The sequence below is a fragment of the Bactrocera latifrons genome, unplaced genomic scaffold, assembly GCF_001853355.1.
Source record: "Bactrocera latifrons isolate USDA-ARS-PBARC rearing strain unplaced genomic scaffold, ASM185335v1 scaffold_41, whole genome shotgun sequence".
NCBI classification, from domain to species: domain Eukaryota; kingdom Metazoa; phylum Arthropoda; class Insecta; order Diptera; family Tephritidae; genus Bactrocera; species Bactrocera latifrons.
In genome coordinates, this window is record NW_017537057.1 from 1742711 (window position 1) to 1769730 (window position 27020).

The window sequence follows — 27020 nt, forward strand, 5'->3', positions numbered from 1 at the left end:
TTAAGACAAATATGTATTTACGAGGCGATTTGTATTTAGCTACCGATAACACTCAACGATAACACTTACGTTTTTCAGAGTAAATTTATATTTAAGTATTTATTTTATAGATTATAAAGTAGAATATTACTTGTCCCTGTTTAAAAGATCTTTTTGGTTTACCCTCTAACATTGACAATGAAAAGAAACTCTCTTATCAAGTTGACTCGACTTCAGAGCTTGAGCGAATGCACTCGAATAGCACAGTTTGCTTGTAGAAGAAGCACAATGCCTTCGCTTGCCCCACTCCCCGCACGCTTCTTATAGTCGCTGCTGGCTGCTGCAACAATTGTGATTGTTCCAATGAAAATCAATTTGCTGCAACGCAACGCAATCAGTTTTAAATAAACTAACATATTGAAATTAATATATATATTCATACAGACAAATATATTGTGTAATAATTACTTCAGACCCCGCCAGCCCGTTCCTGATCAATTTGATATTTTTTATAGTTGTTGCTACAGCTTGCTTATGAAAATTACGTGAGTTAAATGTCCACAAGTTTTCTAAGAAATCGGATGTTTTACTTAAAATACAAAATTAACGGGTAAGTGTTTTGTTGTACTCACGCTTCGAGGAAAGTAAGAAGGAGATAAATCAAAATAACTTCGCTTCGCTGACAACAAATTGCTTCATTTCTCAGGTCTAAAATATTAGGAAATCATAGTAGGTACCACACGACAACCGTGGTATACAGATTTAGCCGAGTTGATTCGTTCTATTCATCAAATAGATCAATGAAAGAATCAACAGCTTATAAACGAAACTTAAATAAAACTATATACCATAATTACTATCGGAAATATATGTGTTCACTACACGATTCGGAGTCTCGCAGTTATAACTTTTTGCATTAGCACAAAGTCTGACTATATTTATACATATTAAATACAAACTTTAAAGTTCGCATACTTATTTATAAAATACGCTTTGGAAATAGTTTTAAATTAATTTGCAACACTTGCGTGAAAAACATTTGTTTTTATTAATTGCAGCAATTATATTTCCAATTTTATTATAATTCTCAGTACTTGGTGTAAGGAGAACACTTCTCACCTTCAATCTCGAATACAAGTAAATGACGCTAAAAATTGCGTGACTAATTACGGAAACGTATTTAGGAAAGTGTTTAGTAAAAGAACTTATCCGTATAAAGGTTGCTTATGCTCTGCTTTAGAGAGTTCAGTTCAGTTGTAGTCTAAAATTATGAACTACTCTCGCCTAGTTTCTAATTTTATAAAAAAAAAACTAAACATATTTGGCGTTTAGAAAAAAATTAGTTAAAAAACTAAACACTTTTAGTGTTGAGGTTAGGTATAAGGGTTGTTTGTAAAGATTCACTATTCGGTTCTTCAACTTAATTGAGTTGCTTTAGCGGATTCGTTGTTTTGTTGAGGGTTATTTGAGATTTTGTTCTATTGGTTTATACACTTAGCAATTTCATTTTTAAAGTGGATTTTAAACACGATTTTTTTGCTGTATACATTTTTTGGGCAGGAGATTGATTTCAGGCCCGTACGTTTTTTCACCTTGCAGGCAAAAAACTAGACCAAGTGGTTTTGGCGTCCTGCAGTGAAGGTTCGTCCATTAATAAAATAATCAGAACAAGTAATAGTCCCAAGGTGTCAAGTCTATAGAATATGGTGGATGTAGTAGCACATCCCATTCCAGCTCCAAAAGCTTTTATCGAGTCATAAAACTGGTATGAGAACTCGCATTATGCTGATAGAACACTAAACCTACACTAGATCAATTTTGACCTCTTTTGTTTGAGTGCATCACTAAATTTATTCAGCTGATCATAATAAACTTAAAAGTTAATCGTGGTATTGTTGGACAAAGGCTCAAAATAAATTATATCTATAGAATTCCACCAGTCAGACAACATAACCTTGTTTTTGTGGCTATTGGCCTTCGAAGGGGTTTGAGGTGGTTCAACCTTTTTAGACCATGATCTCTTGCTCTTTACATTATTAAAAACAACCCACTTCTGTCGCAAATAACAATGCGATTCAAAAACGTATCACTTTTTTGACGTTTGATAAGCAAATTGCAGTCTTAATGTGACGAAGCAAATTTCGTGCTATAAGAACTTGAGGAACATATGTCAAGCTTCAAAATTAATCATAGAAATCATAAATAGATAAATTTAATGTTATAGCAATCTCTAGAGTTGTTATACGTCGATTTGCATCTTACGACGACTTTATTGTATCCACATCGGCTTCAAGAGTCTTTCCAAGACGTGGTGCACACTCAAGATCGAATTTGCCGGAATGATTTTAGCGTTGACATTTGATCATCACATCTTCTTCGTACATCAGCCTTGCTTGAAGTACACTTTTACTCTTTTGATAGTAAAACAATAAAACATTCCATCATCAATAGAATACCAAAAGAAATATTCCATTTTCATTATGGAAAATATGCGATTCAAAAACGAGTCGAAATTATTGAAATTGACTACTGAAATCCAGTGTCAGTGGCCTCAACTTTAAGAGCGGGTTTTTCAATAAGAACGATACAATTTTTTTATTTATTTTTTTTATAAAATAAAAACGGATATGAATAAAGTTCTTTATTCCCGTGAAAGCACATTCATATGTATTCCATGAGTCATCATTGCGGTTTGTGGTCCGGCGGCATCATTGGGCAGTACTTCTTCCGGGATGATCTAGACCGGCACGTTACTGTGAATTTGACCCGAATTGAATGATATGGACTTGGACAGTATGTGGTTCCAACAGGACGGCGCCTCAAGCCACACAGAGAATCTCACAATCGATTTATTGAAAACTAAGTTTGGTGAACGTGTTATCTCACGAAATGGCCCAGTCAATTGGCCACTTCGGTGGGGCGATTTAACTCCGTTAGACTATTTCCTGTGCGGCTACGTCAAGTTTATGGTCTATGAATGTCGAACGTGAAATTGCAGCAGTATCTGCCGATTTGTGATTGAAAACCGTCGAAAATTGGATTCAGAGTCTGGACTTCTGCAGGAGTGCCCGTGGTGACCATGCAAAAGAAGTCGAGTTCAAAATATAATGGCAACGAATGTACTTTTACGAGAAGAGAGAATTTCATTGATATCCTCAACTGTTTTTGTTTTATAAAAAAAAAATGAATATCAGCTGTTCAAATGTATGACTGTAAGGTAGTTATGCGTAAAGTTGGCTGCGGAAAGGTTCAATAAGATCCGGTGTTGTCATCAACCGAAATTTCTTAGTGAGCGACCCAAATTGTTCAATGTGGAATTCGTGGAGGCTTCGCAATGCTTAACTCCACATTACTTTCATATTATTTTACATTTTATAGCTCGAGTGTCGAATATGAAATATAAGGGGGAATATAGTCTATATATTATATTATCAAAACCTATCGGAGTTTCCTCCAGATTCACAGTTATAAAGAAAAAAATATTTTATTGATTTAGGAAAATAATTATATATATTCTATAAATTTATCATGTATATAATTTTATTAAAGGCCTCTTTTATGCAATATTTTTATTAGCGTAAACCCCGAAACATTTATTAAGTCAAAGATGAAATTGCTACCTGTTAGGAAAATATACTTGATACGGCAAGTAGGCGTAAGGCAGTTGGGCACGGATAAACCTAAACTCACTGAAGTAACTATTAGAACGATAAGTACAATTATACTACCTAAGAAATACAAAAAATATTAACTTTATTGACTCCCTCGTAAAGAGTATGTTATGCGACCATGGTAGAGACCAAGATATTTGTATATGTTGCAGTCATTTATTAATATAAATTTATTATGAATTTTATTTTCTAAATTTTTTGGAATATCAAACAAATATTTCATAGCTATATCATAGCAATTTAGCTATTTATGCCCTCAAATGCTCCTACCAAACGCAAAAGCCGCCTAATTTTTTTACTTAACTAACATAGGTGATTATTCGCCCATATCAGTCGACAACTTTACATATGTATATAATTTTGGACTGTACACTTATAGTATAGCATTCGGCCAACAACAGCGGCCCGTGATCGTGAGTACTGTTAAGACGCTTATTGCCAGATAAAGCATATCATCTGATAAGGAATTGTCAGCACGGACTTTGTATTCTCTCACGCAAGTGCAATCATATACATATGTATACATTTATATATAATCATACTCTCCAGTATAAGATTACATACATACATATATGTACATATAAGTTCAGAGTTTTGAATGTAATTTATTGATTTTGATTATCCTTCCACTCAACTACTTCTACTCTTCGATTGTATTGCCCGATTGTCATGATAAGCTAATTATTAAAACTGGGTTTGTGTGCACTAGTGCTCGTAAATAAAACTATATTAAAAATTATTATTAATTATCAAGTGACTTGCAGGATATCATATAATGAAACCAGCACCAATCAAAACCAGCAATAAATATAAAAATATTTGTAGTACAAAATATATTGTTTTCCAATACAACATACAAAAACGGTATTTGCGATTGGTTTTGCTTTCATTTAATATCAAAAGTGGTCTACTCTGCGTAGAAATAAGTGTAAAAAAGTAATCACATTCAATGCACTTGTTTTCGATATTCACAGAATGGTTGAAAAGCCTTTGTATGATTACCTACAAGCCACCTATCGTTTAAGGTACCGGTTAGTTATTCTTATCAGTTATATTACTGGTTAGTTATTCGACAGCGCTACCAGATACTTCTATTAAAATTCTATATGCGTTTCTTAGGATCCAATAAAAATAATTCTAACCGAAACTCTTGTGAACGTGTGATCATTCATTCAACGGGGCATTAGTTTTTACAATTCTTCTTTCAATGTATTGCAGTATCGGCAATCATGACTTACCAGGTAGTAGCTGTCTTCGATTCGCCAAATGTCTACTCGCTGTTCTGTTGTGAAAAATGTGCATATAAAAACGAGTAGAATTCCAAACAAGGCAGCATGCGAATAACTCACCAGAGTGGTATAACCGCTATCTTCAGTGCAACCAAGCTTGTTTTTTTTGTGCAACAGGCATAATTTACTCGATTCGATTCTTTCAAACGCTTGGCGAATCGAAGACAACTAGTGAATATGATCACAAAATAGTTTGAATCTCATAAGAATTAAATTTTTTTAAATACCAAATACACAAAGTTGTAAAAAAAACGAAATACTATTTCTTTTGTTTCAAATCAATTTCCACTTCAACCAAATTCTTTCTCTATCTAAAAAATAATTTTATTCTACAATGATTTCATTGATTTCATCAGATTTGATTACCTAAAATAAGCCAAATATAACTTTTTATAATCCCACAATTGCTATATCGCTTACGAGAAGACTAAACATTTAATCCATCACTTCTTCGACGCTTATATACAATACTTTTATTGGCGTAAAACCCGAAATATTTATTATGAAATTGTATATTACTCAGCGAAATATTCCGCTACGCAATGTATATATATTTCAAAAATAGATTGTAAAAATCAGGTGTTTATACTGATTAACGTAAACCCGCGACGGAAGCCGTTGGCTTATCAATAGTCACGGATTTTGATTTATAGAATGCGGCCGTAAAGGGCCGTTCTATTAAATAAGGTTTTAGTTAACCACATTGTTTAGCCGTGCTAATATACACATAAATATATTAGTTTGTCAAAAAAGTCTTGCGGTATTTTCGCTAGTTGGCGTTGAGAGCGCGTAGTTCTAGTTTTATTCGACATATCGGGTCATGCTATACCTTTTTGGAAAGCTCATTTCACGCGCTAACACGTGTTTGATTGATTGTCTTTTTTTTAAGCCGTTCGTGAGTTATAGCGTCGCAAACATGGAGCAAGAAATACGGCATATTTTACAGTACTACTACGATAAAGGCAAAAATGCATCATAAGCCGCCAATTATATTTGCGCAGTTTATGGGCCCGATACAGTTTCCATTTCCACTGCACAACGATGGTTTCAACGTTTTCGTTCTGGTGTAGAGGCGGTCGAAGATGCGCCACGCTCCGGAGGACTGTCGCCGAAAATTGCTATAAAATCGCTGAATTGGTCGAAAAAGACCGGCATAGTAGCAGCCGTAGCATCGGTCAAAAGCTGGGCATGAGTCATCAAACCGTTATAAAATAAAAAAATTAATAAAAAAAGACCGCAAGACTTGTTTGACAACCTATTATATATACATTTGTATGGGTTAGCAATCAAGTCCAAGGCTTTAATACCGAGGGCACATTAAAATGAAATTATGCACTCTTCCCTGGTGTTCTAAAAGCTTTAAGAGGAAATTGATTAGTTTTATGAATTGGCCAGCAATTCCATTTTAGTCGCTTGAAATTTGTTTTATTTTGACAGAAAATTGCATTTTAGGCACGTAGAAGAAACAACTTTTTTGCAAATATATCCACGTGCTTAATGAAGTTTATCCACAAATGCACATTTAAACTCAAATCAATTTTGTGGGGAAATAAAAATCTGTAAATATTTATTAGTTAATACTTTCATAATTGATAAAATCTTCATATTTATCGGATAATTTTTTATATATATTGATATTTTTCAAATTAATAAGATTTCATGAAAATTAAAATGTTGATTCAGATGCTTTCTCGAAGTGCATTATTTAATCAACAGAAAATAATCACAAGTTCTTAGACAGAGTATTTACAATTTAAGGGATGGATGATTTAAGGGATAATTTTCGTATTTCTAATCAAACTTCAACTTATTTTTTTTATTTATAATGCACTTTAATGAGCCAAATATGTGCCATTTTTTTCGAAAATTTTTTGCCAATTTTTCGCTGGACACATTATTCCTTCAGTGTAAAACTTGTCTGGTTACTCGGCGAAAAACTGCGAAAAGTACTTTTCACAGGCTTCTCTTGAAGTCAACTTTCCTCCGTTTAGGGAGTTCTGCATTGACCGAAACAAATGGTAGTCCGATGGTGCAAGGTCAGGGCTATATGGTGGATAGATCAAAATTTCCCAGCCAAGCTCTCCCAGTTTTTACCGAGTTTCCAAAGAAGTGTGTGTTCCAGCGTTGTCCTGATGGAAGACGAAGCATTTTCTGTTGATCAGTTCTGGTCATTTTTTTTCAGCTGCTTGCTTCGATCTCATGAGTTGTGACAGTAAAGGGTAGAATCAAACGTTCGACCAGGTTGGAGCAGCCATTAAATACTTCACAGACAAGTTCAAGTGGTATCCAAGCATCGAGCTTCTGTTTGTAGCCAGTAGTCTTTTAAAGGGTTCAAAACCATTTAATGTTGAATGTCAAGGTTCTGGTCTATCTTTTCCATAATTTCATCGACTTTTTCAACGATAGCTCGACCAGAGTGAGGTGCATCTTTCACTTCGAAATTTCCTGAACGTAAGCCAGCGAATCATTGTTGTGCTACACAAACGTATACTCGCCTCTGTAAACTTCACAAATTTCATTGCTGGCTTGCTTGGCATTCTTCCGTTTTTATACAAAAATTTCAAAATGTACAAATTTYGTCATTATTTTCACTCATTTTTGGAAAGCTAGTTAAATGAAGCTTAAAATCTCACCTTTCCAACACTATATGGTATGGCACAATGTGATTGGTAGCACTGAAACCAAACCTTACTTTACTGATAAGCTTGCACATTCTCGAACCAACTTGAACCATTGATTTCTGGAAGCAATTTTAAGTTTATGAATTAAGCGAAGAATTTTATATGTGAATTAATATATTAATTTTACTCTAATGTTTACCAAACTAGGGGCTCTTGTGAGCTTTGCTTTGCTAATCTTGCATGTTCACCTCAATTTTTTACACTCTCTTATCAGCTGCTATTTTTAGTGGGGTCAATTGCACGGCACTGTTTGAAAAAGTATAGATAATTACAATGTACTGCTACTATTTTTTCAGTTTTTATGATAAGAGATAATTATTATTTTATTTAAGCAAATATTTATACATGTTTTTACCTAAGAAAGTAATCATAAAATTTCTCAAGATAACCTTTTTAATTTTTGAAAAACCGGAGTTTTCTATATAACCAAGCTCGAAAACGCAGTTAACTCGTATGAAATATCTACAAATGATGAACTTTTAATCATTACTGCAAAATTTTATTAAGTTATTTTTTGACTAGCTTAGTATTAATCAAAAAAGTAACTGAGATTTGCTATAATTCAACTAATAAAAAAAATGAGGGAATAGTTGTAAAAATGGCACAGCTACGGCAATTTTTGTAGAAAACAATGTACTTTAAGAACAACCGTAGATATTATCGAACACTAAGTTCCATACATTTATAAGCAATGCTGCAGCTGCTTAAATATATTTAACAAACAATAAGCCCTCCTTTGATTTCTTTTCGTCACGTAAATTAGAAATAAATGTTTCAATCACATAGAAGCTCTAAACCAGCGAATGTGAATTTAACTTTATAGTCAAGACATCAACCATAAACGGCTGCTTTGTGCAATGCAAAAGGTGAGTGACTTCGCTAAGAAAAATAGTGAACACATAAGGTGTTTCAGAGCAAATGAAATTTGATTTTATTTGATAACATATATCTTAAATTTTTAAACTATGTATTTAAGTGGTGCTATATTTACTACTTTAATCAGTGTTTTTTATCGTATTTATTGTAACTTGCCGTCCACATTATACAGGGTTTGTCCGAAAGGTTATAGGACTAATTTTCTTCYGCCGCAACTGCACTTGAYTCGGTACAGGGCGTTCCAAGCTAACGAAGGAGAGGCTGGACAGTTGTCTCCCAGCACCTGTAGAGTCAGGACAAAYRTTTTCGCACGACGTGTTTCTGTGAGTGGTTCGTAACAGCATTCGTAGAGCAGAGGTATGCGACGAAATTCTGTGTGAAACTCAGTAAATCGGCGACAGAGACGTTTAATATGATAAGGCATGCTCACCCACATATTGCTTTAGCAAGAAGTGGTGTGTTTCGATGATATCAAGCCTTTGTGGAGGGCCGGGTTGAATCAGCAAATCCAAAGTGAAAACGATGCTCGTTTTCTTTTTTGATATCAAAGGCATCGTCCACCATGAATTTGTTCCTCCCGGACAAACCGTCTACGCCAAGTTTTACGTGGAAGTCCTCAAGAGGCGAAGGATCAATCGAGTCCGACAAGACATCGCAGCCGATTGGAAGTTGACTACGACAATGCCCCGGCTCACACCGCCTTTCTTGTGAACAGTAGCTAACCAAGTCAGGCAGCCCAGATGTGGCCCCCGGACTTTTGCTTTTAACAAAGCGGCACCAAGATTACCTCCAGTTGGTAGTGTGTCTCTGAGAGGCATGGCGTACCTTAACCAAAATGGGGCAAGAACGTAAGAGGCACACATTTATATAATTGCATCTGTAGGTGTGAGAGAGAAATGCGAAAACAATTTGTTTGCGCTTGACATTATGTTAAAGATCGAAGTCCACGCTCTGACGCACACACAGCCACACATCTAACGGCAAATAAACTRTACAGTAAACAACATACAAAGGCTTCCGCAGTTACACCTACGCGTGTGTGTGTGTTGTAAGTGTGGCGCACTTGTCTTGCCTTGTTGCCTTTCAATGACTTTATGGCTTTTGCGGCATTCAAACTGCCTTTGCGACACATTCCCGTTGTCCTTTGGCTTATTTAACACCAGTGTGCGGTTAAATTTATGTGGTGATGTGTTGGTTGGTGCCGTCTCTCGAAGGCTGCAAATAAATAAAAATTGAAATATGTCGCTTCTTGAGCTAGTGGATTGCGGTGACCAATAGTAATAATCTGTGCTGTAAGGAAAATTAAAATTTCTGCTAAAGAAATAAATATAAACAGGAAAGTAAACAAAAAATGATGCAGAATGTACRAGTATAATGGACTGCCGTAAACAACCTATCTCCTTAGCTCCGTGATTTATATTTGCTTTTCTAATTGCCAGATTCGATGAAAAATTATGCTGATTCTATTAATATTAATTTTTTCAAAAACATCGCTATCCAACATTTCATGCAAAAGTACTTCCCAACTCCCCTCCCTTGTTCATACCCTTAACGCTGACCTATATTCGCCCACAACTGCTGCCATAAAGTTCGCCACGCAACACATCCGCTATGTTCATCTGCTGATGCCGCGTATATTACAGCACTTTTTTCTACCCCGCCGCGAAGGTTTTTCCCCAGCAAGTAGTTCTTCATAAACTTCCGCATTTATCTGCATTTTTCTTCTGCTATTTAAATTTTTTGTAACCTTGTCAACACATCAGCACATCAGCAAACATATTCCACGAACTACTTATTCGCATTCCACTCGCTCTTAGATTATATTAATTCACGATATTTCTTGCTTATCACGCAAACAACTTTTTGCCACCACCCTCGGCTCCCCAGCTTGACACCATTCGATGTGCAAACACGCTCGATTTCCTTTGAAATGCATTTTCGAAAGCATTGATTTCCCATCGCCAGCCACAATATAAATGACGCTGGCATTTGAAAGTGGGAAAACGGACGTTCCCCGCATTTTCTTTACAATTTATCATACGCAAAAGATATTTAAAGCAAGCTGTGAAGAATTGTATACTAATTATATGAGGCGCTCATACAGTAAGTAGCTGAAATTTAATGCTAACATACAAAGCAATAGAAAGGTCGGTCAGAAATGTACGAAGGGCATCATGACTGGGATACTATAGCAAATGATATTGAGTCTAAATACGAACGAACTGTTCACAAATATTACACGAGACTCACAAACATCCGACGGCATTGGTAGAAAGATCGCATACTAAACTTTCTAAATTTACAGAACATTTTCGGAGCATATTCCAGGCAGCAGTGGACGTTTAGCCATGCTGAGCTATAGTTAAGCGGCACTCGAAGAGCTCTCCGCTTTCAAAATCAAAACTCTGTTGGTGCAAGGGTGTATGGAACGGCTGGATAGCTTATCAATCCGAAACCGATTGCAACTCATCTGAGTGCCAGATCATAACAAGATAACGGGGAACGAATTGGCTGGCGATCTTGAAGACTCTGCAGCAGCCTCAAGGATGTTAGGATGGGAGCCCTGCAGAGCAGTGGGTCGTTATACAAGTACTACCATAATGGAGTTGCTCCGCAAGAACAAAGAAAAATATTGGCAACAATCATTGCGATCATGATATCACCTCAAAGGTGACCACCAGGATTATGAAACTGAACACCATGCTGGGCCTTTGTGAGTCTTTATGGAAAAAGGAGGGCACAATAGAACTTAGGTTTCAGTTCAAGCCTAAATTTATTTCTAATTCTAATTGTACACGTTACAAAAGGTGACCTTCCATACAAGCAGAACTTGCCAATTACGCTGATCCTTCCAAATAAAGGTCCGAAAGATACGAAGAAACAGTCAAACCTGCAACTAGAAGCTAAGACTATGCATTTCCTACTTTTAAACAGTGTTCTGCCGCAGTTGAATAGAGAGAGATCTACAGAGAGAAGTTGAACATCTATAAAAACGCTCTACAAGCAAATCTGTAGCTCGAGAGCAACAGCAGCAGAGTAGTTCCCGCATATCACCTCACTCTAACACGGCTGCAGGCAACCCCATATCGACAACTTTGCGTATTTACCTCCATGAAAGCCTTTCACTCTGAAGTACACCTCGTGATGACGTTAAATTATGCCTATCAAATACTTCAGGGCAGGACTACATACGTGCCTACGTCCTGTAATCGGATGCCGTTCTAAACGCTTGCGTGAATATAGTTATTTTCAAAATGGACGCACAACAACAAAAAGAACGTCAGTTACTGTTACTGTGCAGCAAAGCAAATTGCATTCGTGCAACACGCGCGTGCACACACACACAAACACAACAGAAATGACATTGTGCAACGTCAACACAAATTAAACATCATTTGTGCAATCGAGACGTGAGATAAAAATGCAAATGACGCGGCGGCGCGAGCGGAAGCGGAGCTGCGCGCATACTCTGCGGAAGCAGTGACGACGGATTGTGTACCGTAATTGTAGGAGGAGTAACAGCAGCAGCTTAAAATGCACTTAACTCGTTAAATCGTTATTTGAGGCAACATAAACGCTGCTGCCCGGCGCTTGGTTGCGTTTTATGGCATGATGCGGCAGAGAGTTCTTGGCGGCCGAGTCTTTCTGAGAACACTGCTAAAGTGGCTTAGTTAACTAGTTGCTTAGACCCTGGAAGTGGTAAATATTGATACTGACAGTCTTTAAACCGCTATCAGGTCGAGGTTATCGACGGTAAAACGCAGTAGTTCACAGATAGTTCCACAACTCAAGCGTTGAACCCTGAAGACTGCAGCTTACTTGCTTGGCACAAATTACAGTGACAGCAAATGGTAATGCTACACTTCAGCCATAATAATCATAAAACCAGCAGCAGGGACTACAAGCGCACACAGAGCAAGTTGGCAGCGCTGCATTGATCTGGCACTAAAATGCATTGAAGCGAGGCGAAGTCAAAATACTCCGCACAAGGAAGGTGAAAAGGTGACCCACCCGCCTGACTAGCGAGCTAGCGAAAGCAGGAGCATAAAAATGCAAAGCTGCACACAAAATTAAAAGCCACAATGAAAATCCTAACAAATTATTGCATGAATAGAACGCTGCGTGGCAAAGGCGGGGGAGGGGGGATCAAAAGCAGTTAGCAAGGACAAAGAGCTTGGGCCATAATTACACTTGAATGCATGCTTGGTGCAACAAAAGAGAAAGCAAATAAAAATCCAACAAAAATAACAACAACATTACGATTTAATAACTAAGTTCTATGCAGCAGCGTACGCAGCGCAGACGGCAACAATAGCAACAACGACTTGGGGCATGTAAGCGTAGTAAGTGGCAAAGCAGGGAATGAAGAAACGACATTGCGGCCACTTCTCGCCAGAAAGGCACACAATCCACACACAACATACACACACGTGCAAGTGCAGCCGTTGAGCTTGCAGCACTCTGACGGATTAGAAGTGGCAGGGCGACAAGAAAGGGGCGTTCGGTTGACTGGCGGGCGTGGATAGTGGGCGTGTAAGTTTAAAGCAAATATATTGCACGACACGTTGCATGTAATTGCGCTGTTGTGTAGCATGTTTATAATGATTTTGTTGCGCGTTATTTGATTATAATTAGGAGGGAACAATAGACGTTTTTAGTTAAACTCACATCCCTTAAATCGCTCGGTTGTACGGCGAAGTAAAGGAACTTTTTTCTTTATTTTAGCTGGTAGTGCTTTTCTTCTCTTTTTTTAGAAGAAAGCTTACACTCCTTAATTTATTATGCACTCTTCAATGCCGCGCACAAAATATATTTTCAATCTCTTCACTCCGTCATTTGAGTAATCTACGTCTGCCTCCTTCTTGAGCACTTTTAATTTCTTGTTATATGGTTATTGATTTATTCAAAAGCTTGTGTATATTTTTTCATTGTTACAATTAATAACTCTATGATGGATGGCAGCTGTTAGCGCTGACATGGATATACACAAAGGCGCTGGGAGTTTATTTAAACTTGGCCATAAAGAGATTGTGTTTAAGAATGCAAAGCAAGAAGGTATTTTATTTAAAAATGCTTGTGATTGATAATTGTAATGGCTGCAGAAAAGTGCTGGCAAGAGCGCACCATTATTGATTAGCTGCATTTAATAATAATATTTTATTCTTTTATTTTTACCTTTTTTCTACGGCATTGTCTTGTCTTGTAGATAAATCCTCATTTTCTCACATTACTCATTTCTTTATAAACGATATAACTTAAGCTTAAAGGTTTTATTCAGGTTCTTTATACTTCGCTTTAAAGATCGAAACCGGTTTCAGACCCATAATGTCTTAGACAAAGTTGTACAGATTGATAGGTAGAGCATTTCTCGCATACCCGATTTTTCGACCTGCTCTTTTTCTTCTTCTTTATTAGCTTACGCGGTCTTAGCGAAGCGTACAACAACGATTCTCGATTCACTATCGATTCTCTTTTAACGGATGGTATTTTTCAATACATGGCGCATGGTGAATACCTGATGAGTTGTTGATTTTCAAGGTCTAAAGTCATATTGGTGAGGTGCTATCAGTTTGTTGACGGTGAGCTTTTTTCCTTCACACAATATGCTCGATGGAACCTTATATGCGATTGTAGGGTCTCTCTTTTTGTGGGTTGGACAGAGCATACATACATTTCTATCGTCGGGCATGCTTTCGTCCGACCATATTTGTCTGTTATCAGTCCTTCGCCGCCGTATTTGAATAGCTCGGCCGGTAATCCATAGACCCTCTCATCGTACCAGCTATTCTTATGCCTTTTCCAGAAGCCAATGGTTTCGTTTGCAGCTGTACGTAAGGACCTTGAAGTGCTGTGTCAGAGTTCCCTTATACCGAGTTGTTGGTGGGTGCTGTCAGAGAGCAGGAATGCAAGTCTAGTCGAAAATCGCTCGGCTGTCTGTTGTGATAGTAACTTCACGACGTCGAGCCTTCATTCACGTTTGTTGACGTGCGTTTTTTGGTATAAAGAAACGGGTGTGCATCTTGGATATAACAAGAAAGTGGTCAAAGTCAAAAATACTGGAGACGAGTCTTCCGTCTATCACAACATGGTCTATATGATAGATGGATTTTCCATCCGGAGACAGCCAAGTAACTTTATGAATTTTCCTATGATGGAATCTAGTAATACAGATATTTCGGGCTCCGTCGAAGTCGATCCGCCTTAAACCAAACTATTTTTTTTGCAAATAACTATACACTGACTACAGCTACAGTACAAAATTTAATAGAAACTAATTTATAATCTCCTCTTTCTCTTTCACTTCTTTTTTATACAATTAATTTAACTTGCAATTTCCTCCTGTACATGCTCCTTGTGAAAATCCCATCTAGTAAATTACTCTCGTAGAAATTTCTGAATCGTATACATAAGTTAGCACCTGAGACTGTAAACTTGCCAACACGCTTAGTTACATATTTATGCGCGCATAAAAAACTAGCAACATTTGAAACTTTTTCCACGTAGCTTTACGTTTACTTCAGCGATTCCGCGAATTTTACTGCGCTACATTARCGCTCAYCCCCTCGGCGGCGCGAGCTCATTTATACTTAGCTGCCGACAACAAATATTAATAACCCAGTGTTGGCGCTCTCCACAYATCCACACACCCACACAAACAGCCACACACGCWCTGACACCTTCATCASCAATATGCCTCACCTGTCAACGGCGCAGAGTTAAACTTTCGCTTCCGCCGGCAGCCTGGTGCACGTGCTGGCCTGTTCGTCTCCGTTCTTACACATACATATTTTTGGTGCGTATGTTGTTCTAGCAAAACATCGTATTTACGTATTAACACCGTGTCGGAAGTGCCGTAATATCTATACATGTATGTATATTACGCTCTTCGACGCCTACACCTTTTCGTAGGCAAATGAGCTTGATAAAACTCACAACTCGAGCAAAGATTTGCGATGAATGCCGCGTAGCACACATAAAGCACCAGCCATTAAAGCCCGAAAATTCATTCATAAACTCATTGACATGTCAAAGCCACTTGTAGGCTTAATTTGCTGCTGTTTATTTCAGACAATGAAAAAGGATTACCGTTTTACGGTTATGCACTCCCATAAACTGATTTTGCTATTCTACGTGCAAAAGTTAACCGTACAATGTGATTTGCCACTTCATCAGCATAATTTCTATGATAACAAAATAAGCCCACCTTGAGCGAAAGTGAGTTCTGTGACCTTGCTGGGGAAGCCAAATGGAAAATGTATGCGGAAACCTAACGGTTATTTTAGAAATATGAATTATATCGTTTGCAACTTGTTAACGTTACATTAGAGACTAACTTGAGTCAAATACACAAAAAATTCCGTGAATATTAATTTGGTTAAAATTTTCTCGAGCATCTCTTAGTCGAATAATTACCACAACATTGGCATTTCTGACCATTGTCAGCTTTCTTTTTGACAGCAGTGCATGTAAGCGGTTCTATGGTGTAATGGTTAGCACTCTGGACTTTGAATCCAGCGATCCGAGTTCAAATCTCGGTAGAACCTTCTCGACGAGAACTAAAAGTTTCTCTTTTAAATGTGATTAATATATTTATTTACTAAGATATAATAAAAAAAGATAAATATATAAAAAGAGTTAATTAGATAGTTAAGGGCATTCTAGTGTAAATAATGAAATTTAGGTAATTTTTAAGTTAATTATTCTTTAACATTTCAAAAAAATAAATAAATTTAAGAATAAAACGAATTGAAATTTGCAAATATTAGCAGCTATTGAAGTGGAGAGGCTCAAAAATTGACAAATGACCATAACCGCGATTTCAACCCTCCTAGGTTTTACGAAAAAGTTTGAATTTTTTTACAAAATGTCTGAAAAAATAATTTTTTTTTCTTACTTTTACTTTTTTTTACAGTTTTGAATTTTTTAAAATAGTTAAATTGATATTTGGGAATATGGATTGTTCCACATAAAGAGGCGAGGTAATATGAGAAATCTTGTGCATCGTCTTGACAAAGAGAGTTTCGCGGAGAAACGCTTTAAAGTTTCGCGAGTGAGTTTGGATGCCGAGTCAGCAAAATATCTACATACAGTATTGGACAAAACTAAAGGACCCCCTACTTGGTTTTTTTTTGTCAAAAATTTTAAAAAATATAACATATAGATCAGTGTGTCCCCGATTAATAAATAAATTTCAGCAACCTTGCAATGTACTTTCTCGACAACAACTGAGAAAGACAGCGAAAAAGTACATAAAGAGAAGAAGAAATTCATTGATCAAAAAGGTTTTCCAAATTTATTCCACATTCTCTTCCAATCAATTACAGAAACACTTTTGTTTACTATTTACAATTAGATGACGAGCTGTTGCGGTCGGGTTGGTAGAAAGTATTTTGCTTCAGCAAAAATTTAAAGGCCAAACTCATATTTGCGACAGCTCTTTTCGATTGGAGCATTCAGAAATGGCATGCGATTTCTTCTCAGACAAATTGAAATATAATATTAAAGATTCGGATGGCATAAGTTGTGTGAGAAGGCCGAAAGGACAAAAACTCAAACCTAAGTAGTATGTTGCGACCGTTAAATATGGCGGTGGTAATTTTATGGTCTGGAGCTCTTTCTCTGGGCATGGGACTAGACATATTCATACTATAATTAGAATAAGGGATCGGTTTGTATTGTAATAAGAATTAGTAAGCAACCCATTGAAAGCGGTAAAATTTACAGTTATTTATTTTTATTGTCTAAAAACAGCTAAGTTCGAGATAAACCAAAGTAGGGGATGGTTTAGTTTAGTCCAATACTGTAATCATCGAAACTATTTTGAATTTTGAAAAATTATCTTGTAGACATATTATTGAATAGTAAAACATGAATAGTAAAAATATAAAGAAAATTTCCTTTTATTTTTAGACCAGAAAACCCCTTTAATAAACGATTGAAGGATTTTTGAGTTAACACCCGTAAAGTTACTGCGTTCACATCGAGAATTTTTTTGTTCTGAATATCAAATCCTTACTTCGAAGCAATTAAAAATTTACTGACCTTCCTTCATAATACATAGACATATTTTTCTGCTTTTTTCTGTTCTACCGTTCTGCTGTGCCTCAACCTGTGTTCGAAGGTTTATTTAACTTTTAAGTTCATGAACTCTTTGTTACTTAGCGCGCTGAACGCCTGCGGCGGCATATATTCACATTCGGCAGCAAAASTTTCGTCATGGTTGATTGAGAAATGGCGGGAACATCAACAAATTCCACGGAACTTTCTGCCGTGTATACAAAAATATCACGACAGAGATTTCCGCGCTGTAATGGTGAGTAATTGAGTAGGCTTGCGAAAWTATTGCAGCTTGGGTGCTTTCCTCAACTTTCTGTTATTATTTTAAGAAACTTTGTGAGTGTTATTATTGTGTAAAAGTTACAAATACACGCTAAATATTTGTATTGAAAATATTTTAAATCAATTTCAGGTTTTTTTTTTTGAAAGAGCATTGAAAACGGCGCGTGACAAAATAGGGCGCAAACTTCTCAATCTCCACCACTTGTCAAGAGTAACAAATGACCCACGAAAACATTTTCCGGAGAAAATCGCATTAGTCGGCGCTAATTTTAAATGTTTCCTCGCCTTTTTTCAATTATTTACAGCAGTGCATAAAAAACACTATTGTTCTTCGATACCCTGGATGTCTCGGCGCGTGCAGGGAAACATTTCTCGCACAATTTATTGAATCTTATTCAATCTTCTTACTCGCAGTTGAACGTCATCATTCATAGTCGCCGCTAAATAGCAAAATTATGTTAATGAATATTCAAAACAAACGAGAATTGTGTACTGTCGCTGAACACGCCTACCATAAACCAGCTAGCAGAGTAGGTTTTTCATGTTTCTTGAACAGGAAAGAACACAAAAAAAAAAAAAAAAAAAATAAAATAAAAAGAAACTGCCGAAAAATAATAACAATAATGTTTAGAAAACAATGTTCTTCCTTATTTTGTGCTCTCAAAAATGTAAAGAAATTTTGAGCATTAGACTTGAGTATCTTCCGCCGCTCCCGTTGTCGCCTAATGCCAAATTGATGATGTTTATCTCAGAAAATAGCGTCACAGTTTAATGTTTTATGTCGAAAGCGTTCCTCGGTTACGCTGTTATTGATGGGTATTTGCAGTGCCGATAATGTCTATTACGATAATGGCTATGATGAATATGAAATTATATTCAAATGGCTCAAAGTCAGCGTCAAAGTCAAATCAATATGTGTGTGCGAAATTAAATTACCACAAATTGCCCTAAGTGGGTGTTGCAAAGTGCCACACGATGCTGACATGTGTGTGCCCACTCACACTTTAAGACTAACATCCGGTTTTTATACCCTGAAGAGATTATATTAAGTTTGCCACGTAGTTTCTAACACTCAGAGGGAAACAATGGAGATCCGATAAAAACATATATATGTATATGTATGTATAAATGATCAGTGTGATGAGCTGATTCAAATTATCTTGTCTTATACTCTGAACCGTAGAATATCGGAAAGTTTCGAATCAAGTCTTTGTGAGTATATGGGAAAGTTTTTTATTTGAAAATAAACTTGGCATGAATTATTTTCTAAACCAACAGTATATCTTACAAAAACAATTTTAAATCGGACCACTGTAGCATATACCTGCCATACGACTTCCCCGTTCAAAATCTATTTCTTGTATGGAATATTTTTTTGTATGTAAAGGATATTATAGCTATACATACAAATATTTTTTTTTGTTGTTGTTCTCGATATACTTATATATAAATGTAGGTACGTAAGATAATGCAAGATCATTCAGGACTTGCTTTTAAGTCTGTAATGATTGGTGAATTTGGTTTATTTATTGAAAGGTTGTTGACACTCTCTCTCATCTGTATACAAATACTGCAATGAAACTTCGCAGAAATAAATGTAAATATGTCAATATATGAATTACATTAAAACAAGCTATAAATACACATAAAAAATGTTTTACTGTAAATAAGTTGCGAYTTTCTTTATAAAAATAATCAATAATACTAACAAAAGTATTTGACCAGAATCGTCGCTACTCAAAAAATATTTTTAATAACTAAAATTGCTTAATTATTGCATCATTTATATTAACTATTTGGAATCTACTCTAAGCTTCACAACTAAAAGTAAAGTTTTCATCCAATCTGTACACTAGACATCCAATGCATCCAAGAAAATTCCTTTCTCTACACTTTTAAGTGCCTTCACCCTGGTCAATAACAAGCATAGCCATTTATTGGTGCATTATTCGTGTTTCCACTGTAATCGTAGACAAATTACAATCCTTGAAGCTCGTGGGATTCCGCATGTGAGTAATGATTTTGCATTTCGTCTACTTAACTTTGTTGTGTTCTTCTCGACAATTTTATCTCCCTCCGCACATTTTCGCTTTCTTACAATTGATTTAGCGCGCCGCTTTTTGTTTGCTTACACGCACCATTCATAAATCAATAGAAAATGCGAAAAGAGAAAAAAAGCAAACAGGCACAAAAAGCCGATATTTGAATGATGCGGAAATTTCGAAAACGTGCGACCATACAAGTGTGGGAAGATATATTTATATATTACTCAGGCTTGTTGGGAAAGCATCGTTCTAACAGACAGAAAGTCGCAATGATGTTAAGAGCATTCTCGGAAATCGTTTTTTTTTCGTGGTTTTTGCCAAAATGTTACAACTAAGCGAAACATACGAACGCCAAACCCTTTGAGGGTTTTACTATACCGACCTAGTACCATCACCCTGACTTGGAATTTCTCACCCCCCAGATTAGCTGTTGTACTGTGTAATTGGTTAATCAATTGAAAATGGCTTGTGGAAAATGCCTTAACTTTTGCAAGGTAAGACCAAACTTCAAATTAAATACGCTAGTAAACAGCTACTTAACACCTCCTAAATATCCTTGCTATACAAGAACACCGCTACGCAACATCTAACAACATATACTGCTACAGCAACATGTTGCTAAAAAGTTCACATACATACATATGTTGAAGGCAGAATATTTTGCCGCTTCGGCGCAGTCTCAAGCAATTGCAGCGGCCGAGCGTAAACCGCTCTCAGTTCCCGAGACTAGGGTAACGTAAATGAGAAAACGTCATTAATAACCGTTACACGTACGTGATACATAAATAGAATTGTTTGTTTGCTCAAAATACCAACTGCAGGCAGCCGCCAATGGCATCATAACTCGCATGTATGAAAGACATTCAACACACTTGTTGCATGCAATACAACAACAACATAGTATGGTGCAGCAGGCAACTTAATATTGTTTTTAGAAAAAAGTATTCGTATCCTATAACAAATGTATCGAAAGTTTTTATGAGACCATTGTGGAAGCTTCATAATACAAACGGATTTTATTTGTAAGAGCATGAATGACTTCCGGCTTTCTAGATTTGACTAAATTTGTCGCATTATCTACACCATCATGCAGCATCCATAATACAATTAAATGTTTAACAAGTCTTATTAGTCAAAAATAGATATACTATAAAGAAAAAATAAAGAATATTATATTATGTAATATGCTGAAGAAACAGTTAAAAATTACCTGTTAATATTATTTAATTTGTAGTTTTCTTTTTACTTGATTTTTCAATTTGTAGTAAGAACCCACCATGCTCGTATTTCTACTATAACCATTACCACAGTTGTATATACATATGTGTGTATATGTGATCCCAAAGCCAAAAACTAAACCGGTTGCAAATGCTATCTACCACATTTTACTATCGGAAGTCCTTCTATCTTTGGCATTTAAAAATTGGGACCMCTTAATGTGTGGAATAATTAGCGTTCCCTCACCAATAAGTGAAATAAAAGTTTCAGTGCCCCAAATGTTCGAAATTTGCATTTGTCGTTGGCCATAAAAATTGTATCGCTGCACAATTGCAATCATTCGCCAAATCAAAAGCGACACATTTGCAATTTTACGAGCACATTAGGCAATCATAATTTAATGAGACAACTGCGTTTACGACATGCCAGCAAGTGAAATGAAAATAAGAACGCATAACAATGCTGCAAACATCTTTTACATTCTAGTTTAATATATGTTTTTTTTTTTGTTTGCTACTGTAGATTCGAACTTTATGACGTCTGCTTAGCCTAGCACTTGCCGTTACTAAAAATAAACGCTAAGGCAAAGCATTGCGCGTCATAAATACTCACCACCAAACCGAAACTCGGCAAGCGCCACTGCAGACACCTCACTTTTGCCTACAACGACGGCGACAGCAACAACAATATCAACCAGGTTGAGAGAGCGTAGTATGTGTATGCTCTATAGCAGCTCCGCACCATACCGGTTCTATGGTGTAATGGTTAGCACTCTGGACTTTGAATCCAGCGATCCGAGTTCAAATCTCGGTAGAACCTTCAGAAACAAATTTTTTATAAATAAAATTTCAATTCGCTCAGATTTTAAAAATTTATGTTGAGATTATTTACGGAGTTTTGTTTGTATCATCGCGCACTGTCAAGTTATTTGCATAAGATAAAGATTACATACATATTTGTAAAGATATGAAATAATAATAATAATAAATACGAGAGGAGAATTTGGGTAGCAATTGTTAGTTGTCGATATTATGTAATATGCTGAAATATGAAAAGATATTGAGTAGAAAAACTGCTGATTTTACAAAATTGTGCGAGAAAGGTTTCATCTTGAAGAATTTGTCGTTTTTATCACCTTTTATTGATTAATTTTTTGGTTTACCAAGAAAAACGTTTATTTATTTATTTACTCCGAAAAATTGATAAAATGCATATTTATAAATATATATATATATATAATATATATATATATATTAGAATTTATTATTTATTAATCACTGATTAGTGTTTTATACTTATATTACTTTTTTTCTAATTTTCAGCATTGAAACTTGAGGAACGAAGTTTCTGCTAATATCTCCCTCTGTTGAAAATATTGTCCATTCTCTGGCTTCCATTTTGGCGAGGTTATCCACAACTGGTTCTATGGTGTAATGGTTAGCACTCTGGACTTTGAATCCAGCGATCCGAGTTCAAATCTCGGTAGAACCTTAATAATATCAATAACTTAATATTTTGGATGTTTCCAACTTTTTTTAATTCATAAATAATAATAAAGATTGACCAGGATCATCGTATAAGTAGCAATGACATCGCTCAGGAACTTAAAGGGTATTGAACCATTTAAAAAAGGCTGGTTACAAAAAGAAGATCGATGTTTGGGTAACACTGTGAAAAATTTGATGGACCGAATTAGCATCTGCGATTGTTTGGTGAAACGAAATGAAATCGAACCATTTTTGAAGCGAATGGTAACAGCATACGAAAAGTGAATCAAATACAATAACAATGTGCGAAAAAGTTCATGGTCCAAGCGTGGTGAAACTCAAGAAATGGTCGCAAAGCCAGGATTGGCGCTTCGAAAGGTTATGCTGGGTGTTTGGTGGGACTGGAAAGGAATCATCCGCTATGAGCTGCTCCAGCCTGGCTGAACAATTGATTCTACATTTCACTGTCAACAGCTGATGAGATTGAAGCAAGCAAGAGAAAAAAGGGCCAGAACTGAACAACAGAAAGGGCTTCGTCTTTCATCAAGACGAAGCTAGACGATACACATCTTTGATGACTCGGCAAAAACTGGGAGCGCTTGGCTGAGAAGTTTTGATTCATTTAACTTGCACCATCAGAATGTCATCTGTTATGGTCAATGCATAACTCCCTAAATGAAGTAAAGTTGGCTTCTAGAAGTCCTCTGAAAATTAGAAGTCGCAGTTTTTCGCGAGAAACCATTAAAGTATTACACTGATGGAATAATGTATCTTGCAAAAATTGACAAAAGGTAGTCGACCAAAATTATGCATATTTGGTTCATTAAAGTTCATGATAAATAAAATAAAAAATTAAAAGTTGAAGTTTTATTAGACATACGAAAATACTTTTTCGACTACCCTATATAATCTCCTGCAACCAATATAAATTCTATTAGTGCTGTATAAAAAAGGTTTAACATCCATTTAAATAACTGAGATAACAAAAATATTTCATATTTTCTTCGCCCTGTTTCTATAGTTTTGCTTTCTTTCAACTATTGTAAGGCATGTCTGCGCTTCAACTTAAATAATAAATTCCATTTAGCATGTTATCTGCAGCCACAAATGCTAAAGCTACTAAGCATTTAAATTGCAGACACTCCTCACCGGTGTCTACCTGTCACAAGCATACATATTCACACAGACAAAAAATCGAATAATCTCATACAGCTTGCTGCCAACGGCTTGGCATATTATTTTTAGAATTTCCGAGCGCATTGTATTGTTACTCCAACCCTTCAACCAAACTCCTAGCAATAGCTGTCCTACTAAACGCCCCTTCCGGTTGACCATCGATTGTTTTCTTTCACCTGTRTTTGATTCTTAATGCTTTCCTTATGTCTGCAATTCGCCTGTTTACTTGCCATTTCCCGCTTCTTGCTCTGCGGGAAGAGTGCGTGTGTTCTATTAATTTACCTTGGTGCTGACAGACTTCTTGTCGGCCATGCCTTGTTTCTTCACATTCAAAAATATTTGCACACACATGTGTACATAAATTCATAAAAATCGGGAGAGCAAGCAAAACAGTGCATATAAATATATTTGGTACATTGTTTTGCTGAACGTTTATTTTTATAGATTATTCACCGGAAATTGAAAATGAAATCTAATGGTCGTTCATACACTTAAAGAAAATAAGTTAAAAAAAATTTTATTTTTTGTATTCACTTTTTCATTAAAAAATCATTAAGAAAATTATTGCATGTCAAGACACACACCGATTTGCTGATTTGCTCTTTAAATGGAGCGAGAGAAATTATTGATTAGCGTAACAAAGCTCACTTGCAATGGCAAAATACAATTGAGTTATGAGAGGTGTATACTTGATACAAATCATTTAATTTATGTAGTTTTTATTAATTTACAATACATTTATTTACAATAGTTAATTTGTCAATCAGCGGTTGATGCCGTTTGTTTCATTCAACTAATCAGTTCTACTGTACTGTACGAATATTGTTCGAAGAACAGCTAGTACGACGAGGAGTGCCGTGTCGCAGCGGAAAGAAGCAGACGGTCTACCTCGCGCCGTTACAATCGGCCACAACACGTGCGGGATGGGATAGATATCCAGAGCTGAAGAGAGAAGTGAGACGCATTTGCAGATAAAGATAAAGAGAGAGACGGAAGTGCGCAAGTATGAAGATCCTGCCGACAGGGGTAATGATCGAAAACTCTACGAAATAATCTGGCGACTAACATAAAGTTTCAAGACCGGAGCATACTCTTGTAGAACCCCTAGAGGTGATCTTGTGGGTGACACCAAGAGCATACTAAAATTATGGAAAGAACATTTCTCCAGGAAAAAGTTGATCAATCTCTAAAAATGTTGAAAACTTAGGGGTCGTTGACCGTTGAAATATAGMCCAAGTAAGCAGAAAAAAACGAAAATGATTTGACGATTAAACTTGGACAAATTGGAAAAACTGATTGGTTACTGTACCGATCGGATACCTTTTAAAAGAAGGTCTTCATAGACCACCGAAAAATGCAAAAAAATATAAAAATATATTTTTTTTGTGCCTTTGAACACAAACTAATTTTTCTTTAACTGTCCCGAGCGTTTATTTATTGCTTTTGTCTGCTTTATCACTTTTGCGCTTTCTTCAGCTTTTTCTAAATTTATGAGAACAATTAGAATGAAAAGCACATTTGTCATTGCAACTAATTTATTGCTACTAAATTTTTATTTATTCTGTGCGTACTTATGTTTGCATGCCGCGCAGTTTTGCAGCAGCAGCATCAGCAGGTTTGCGCTGTCGGCGCTTATTTGTGTCATAAAAAGTTCATTGTTCCACGCATGAATGCAGGGTGCTGCAACATAAAACATAAGGAGTTAAAAATTTATTACGCTAAGCTGATAAGTGGCGCGCGCGTGGAGTGTGTTGGCGGCGCACGCAATGAAAATGCCGGCTATTCCTTGGTAAGTGTTAATTATTTACTTGTTTATTTTTAAATGCTTGTTTATACCACAATGGCTTTTTATTTTTATTTTGGAAGAAAAACATCTTAACTTAATTCAGTACAGTTTTGAAAAAAATGCGTGTATACGCGGGTGCGCTTTCGAGCTCTTCTTATCGTTTGCCTTTGATGCTGCGTTTCAGGTCACACTTCGAGTGGTGCTCTGTGTGCGTATTTATAGTGCGCCAATACGCGTAGTAACAGCTGATCAGTAGCAGCGAGACTAGAATCCCATTCATTTGCGCTAATTGCGTCGACAGTGCGCCGCTGCTCGAGCGTCGAACACACTCACGCTGATTAGAGGCTTGCGCCTCGAAACCTTCATAGCAAACGCAATTATTCGTGGCACTGCAATAACCGTTGACACAACCGCCGTTACATTGTGGCACACAAATCTCACGTCCTTCGTGCTGTTGCAGCAGCCAGCCTTGCGCACAGGTGCATGTGTCATCCACGCAGGTGCCATTGGCGCAGCGCTCGAGGCAGCTGTGTGGCTGCGGTTCACGAAGTGCTGTTGCGATCGGTTCGCACGGTGAGTGCGGTCCATTGTGTTTGGCAAATCCTTCATGACACTCACAAAAGTCGGGTTTAACACACACACCATTAATGCAACCGCACCTGCAGAACGGCACACAGTTCACACCGTCTCCCTCATAGCCGGGACAACAAATTCTGATAACTTTGGCATCCTGTAAAGCGTCAATTATTTTTTTTATTGTATAAATTATATATTTTCTGTCACTTGAACACTCACTGGTCCGTATTTTGTACAAAAAGCGGCACTAACTTCTAGTACTGGCGCGATTCCGACTAAAAATAATAGAATTAAATGTGCTTTGAACATTTTACAAGGTTTTTAGGTGTTTACAATTAACCGGTCGAGTGGAAAGTGAGCGACTACTTAAACTGCAAATGAATTCTCTGCGGAAGCAAATGCACATGCACGGCTCGCAAGCGAGAAAGCAACCGATTGCAGTAGGGTATTCCCAACCAACACAGGGCATACCCCATATAGCGCGCCTTGTAATTATATAGTTTGTTGGGTTTCAGTGAATTGTTATCGACTAATCTCTAGCCAAATATGGAAAACAGTGATTAAAGCTCGAAATTATCGTTTCTGCGAAAGATTAAAGAAATCGTTTTGCATCTTTTATCGCAGATATTTCAAAATAACTAATGTTAACTAATGCCTTACGTGAGTTACATTGCATGTGGAGGAAAGTCCGATAAACGCCACTAAATATAAATTTATGTCAAAGTCTTCTACTATTAGGGTGAGCATTAAAAGTTTGGTTGCTTACTTTCAGCGGTTCAAGAAAGATTAAATTAATATTGTGATGGCTTTGTATTAGAAAATGCAAAATATATGCAAGTATACTATATATATATTATAAATATAAAAGAGATAAGTTGTAGTTAGATTAGAAATACG

General features: G+C 36.5%; 1 protein-coding gene and 3 non-coding genes across 4 annotated transcripts; 3 read left to right on the plus strand and 1 right to left on the minus strand.

Moving 5' to 3' along the window:
• The first annotated feature begins 15968 nt into the window (after positions 1–15968).
• Positions 15969–16040, plus strand: Trnaq-uug. The gene has a single exon. It is a non-coding gene; the product is annotated as a tRNA-Gln (tRNA).
• A 5805-nt stretch (positions 16041–21845) lies between these two features.
• Trnaq-uug lies at positions 21846–21917 on the plus strand. The gene has a single exon. It is a non-coding gene; the product is annotated as a tRNA-Gln (tRNA).
• Positions 21918–22517: 600 nt separating this feature from the next.
• Trnaq-uug lies at positions 22518–22589 on the plus strand. Its single transcript has one exon. It is a non-coding gene; the product is annotated as a tRNA-Gln (tRNA).
• Positions 22590–25581: 2992 nt separating this feature from the next.
• LOC108972594 (multiple epidermal growth factor-like domains protein 11) lies at positions 25582–26451 on the minus strand. Its single transcript, XM_018939231.1, has 2 exons — positions 26343–26451; positions 25582–26277 (listed from the first exon to the last, which is right to left on the minus strand). Exons 1-2 carry the CDS (start codon positions 26430–26432, stop codon positions 25702–25704), a joined length of 666 nt encoding a protein of 221 aa, XP_018794776.1. The 5' UTR covers positions 26433–26451; the 3' UTR covers positions 25582–25701.
• Between the last annotated feature and the right edge of the window lie 569 nt (positions 26452–27020).

Coding starts and splice junctions, on each gene's coding strand:
- LOC108972594 (XM_018939231.1), bottom strand. CDS start 26,432: ATGTTCAAAGCACATTTAATTCTATTATTTTTAGTCGGAATCGCGCCA. Junction 26,278..26,342: donor TTTGTACAAAATACGGACCA/GTGAGTGTTCAA, acceptor GACGCTTTACAG/GATGCCAAAGTTATCAGAAT.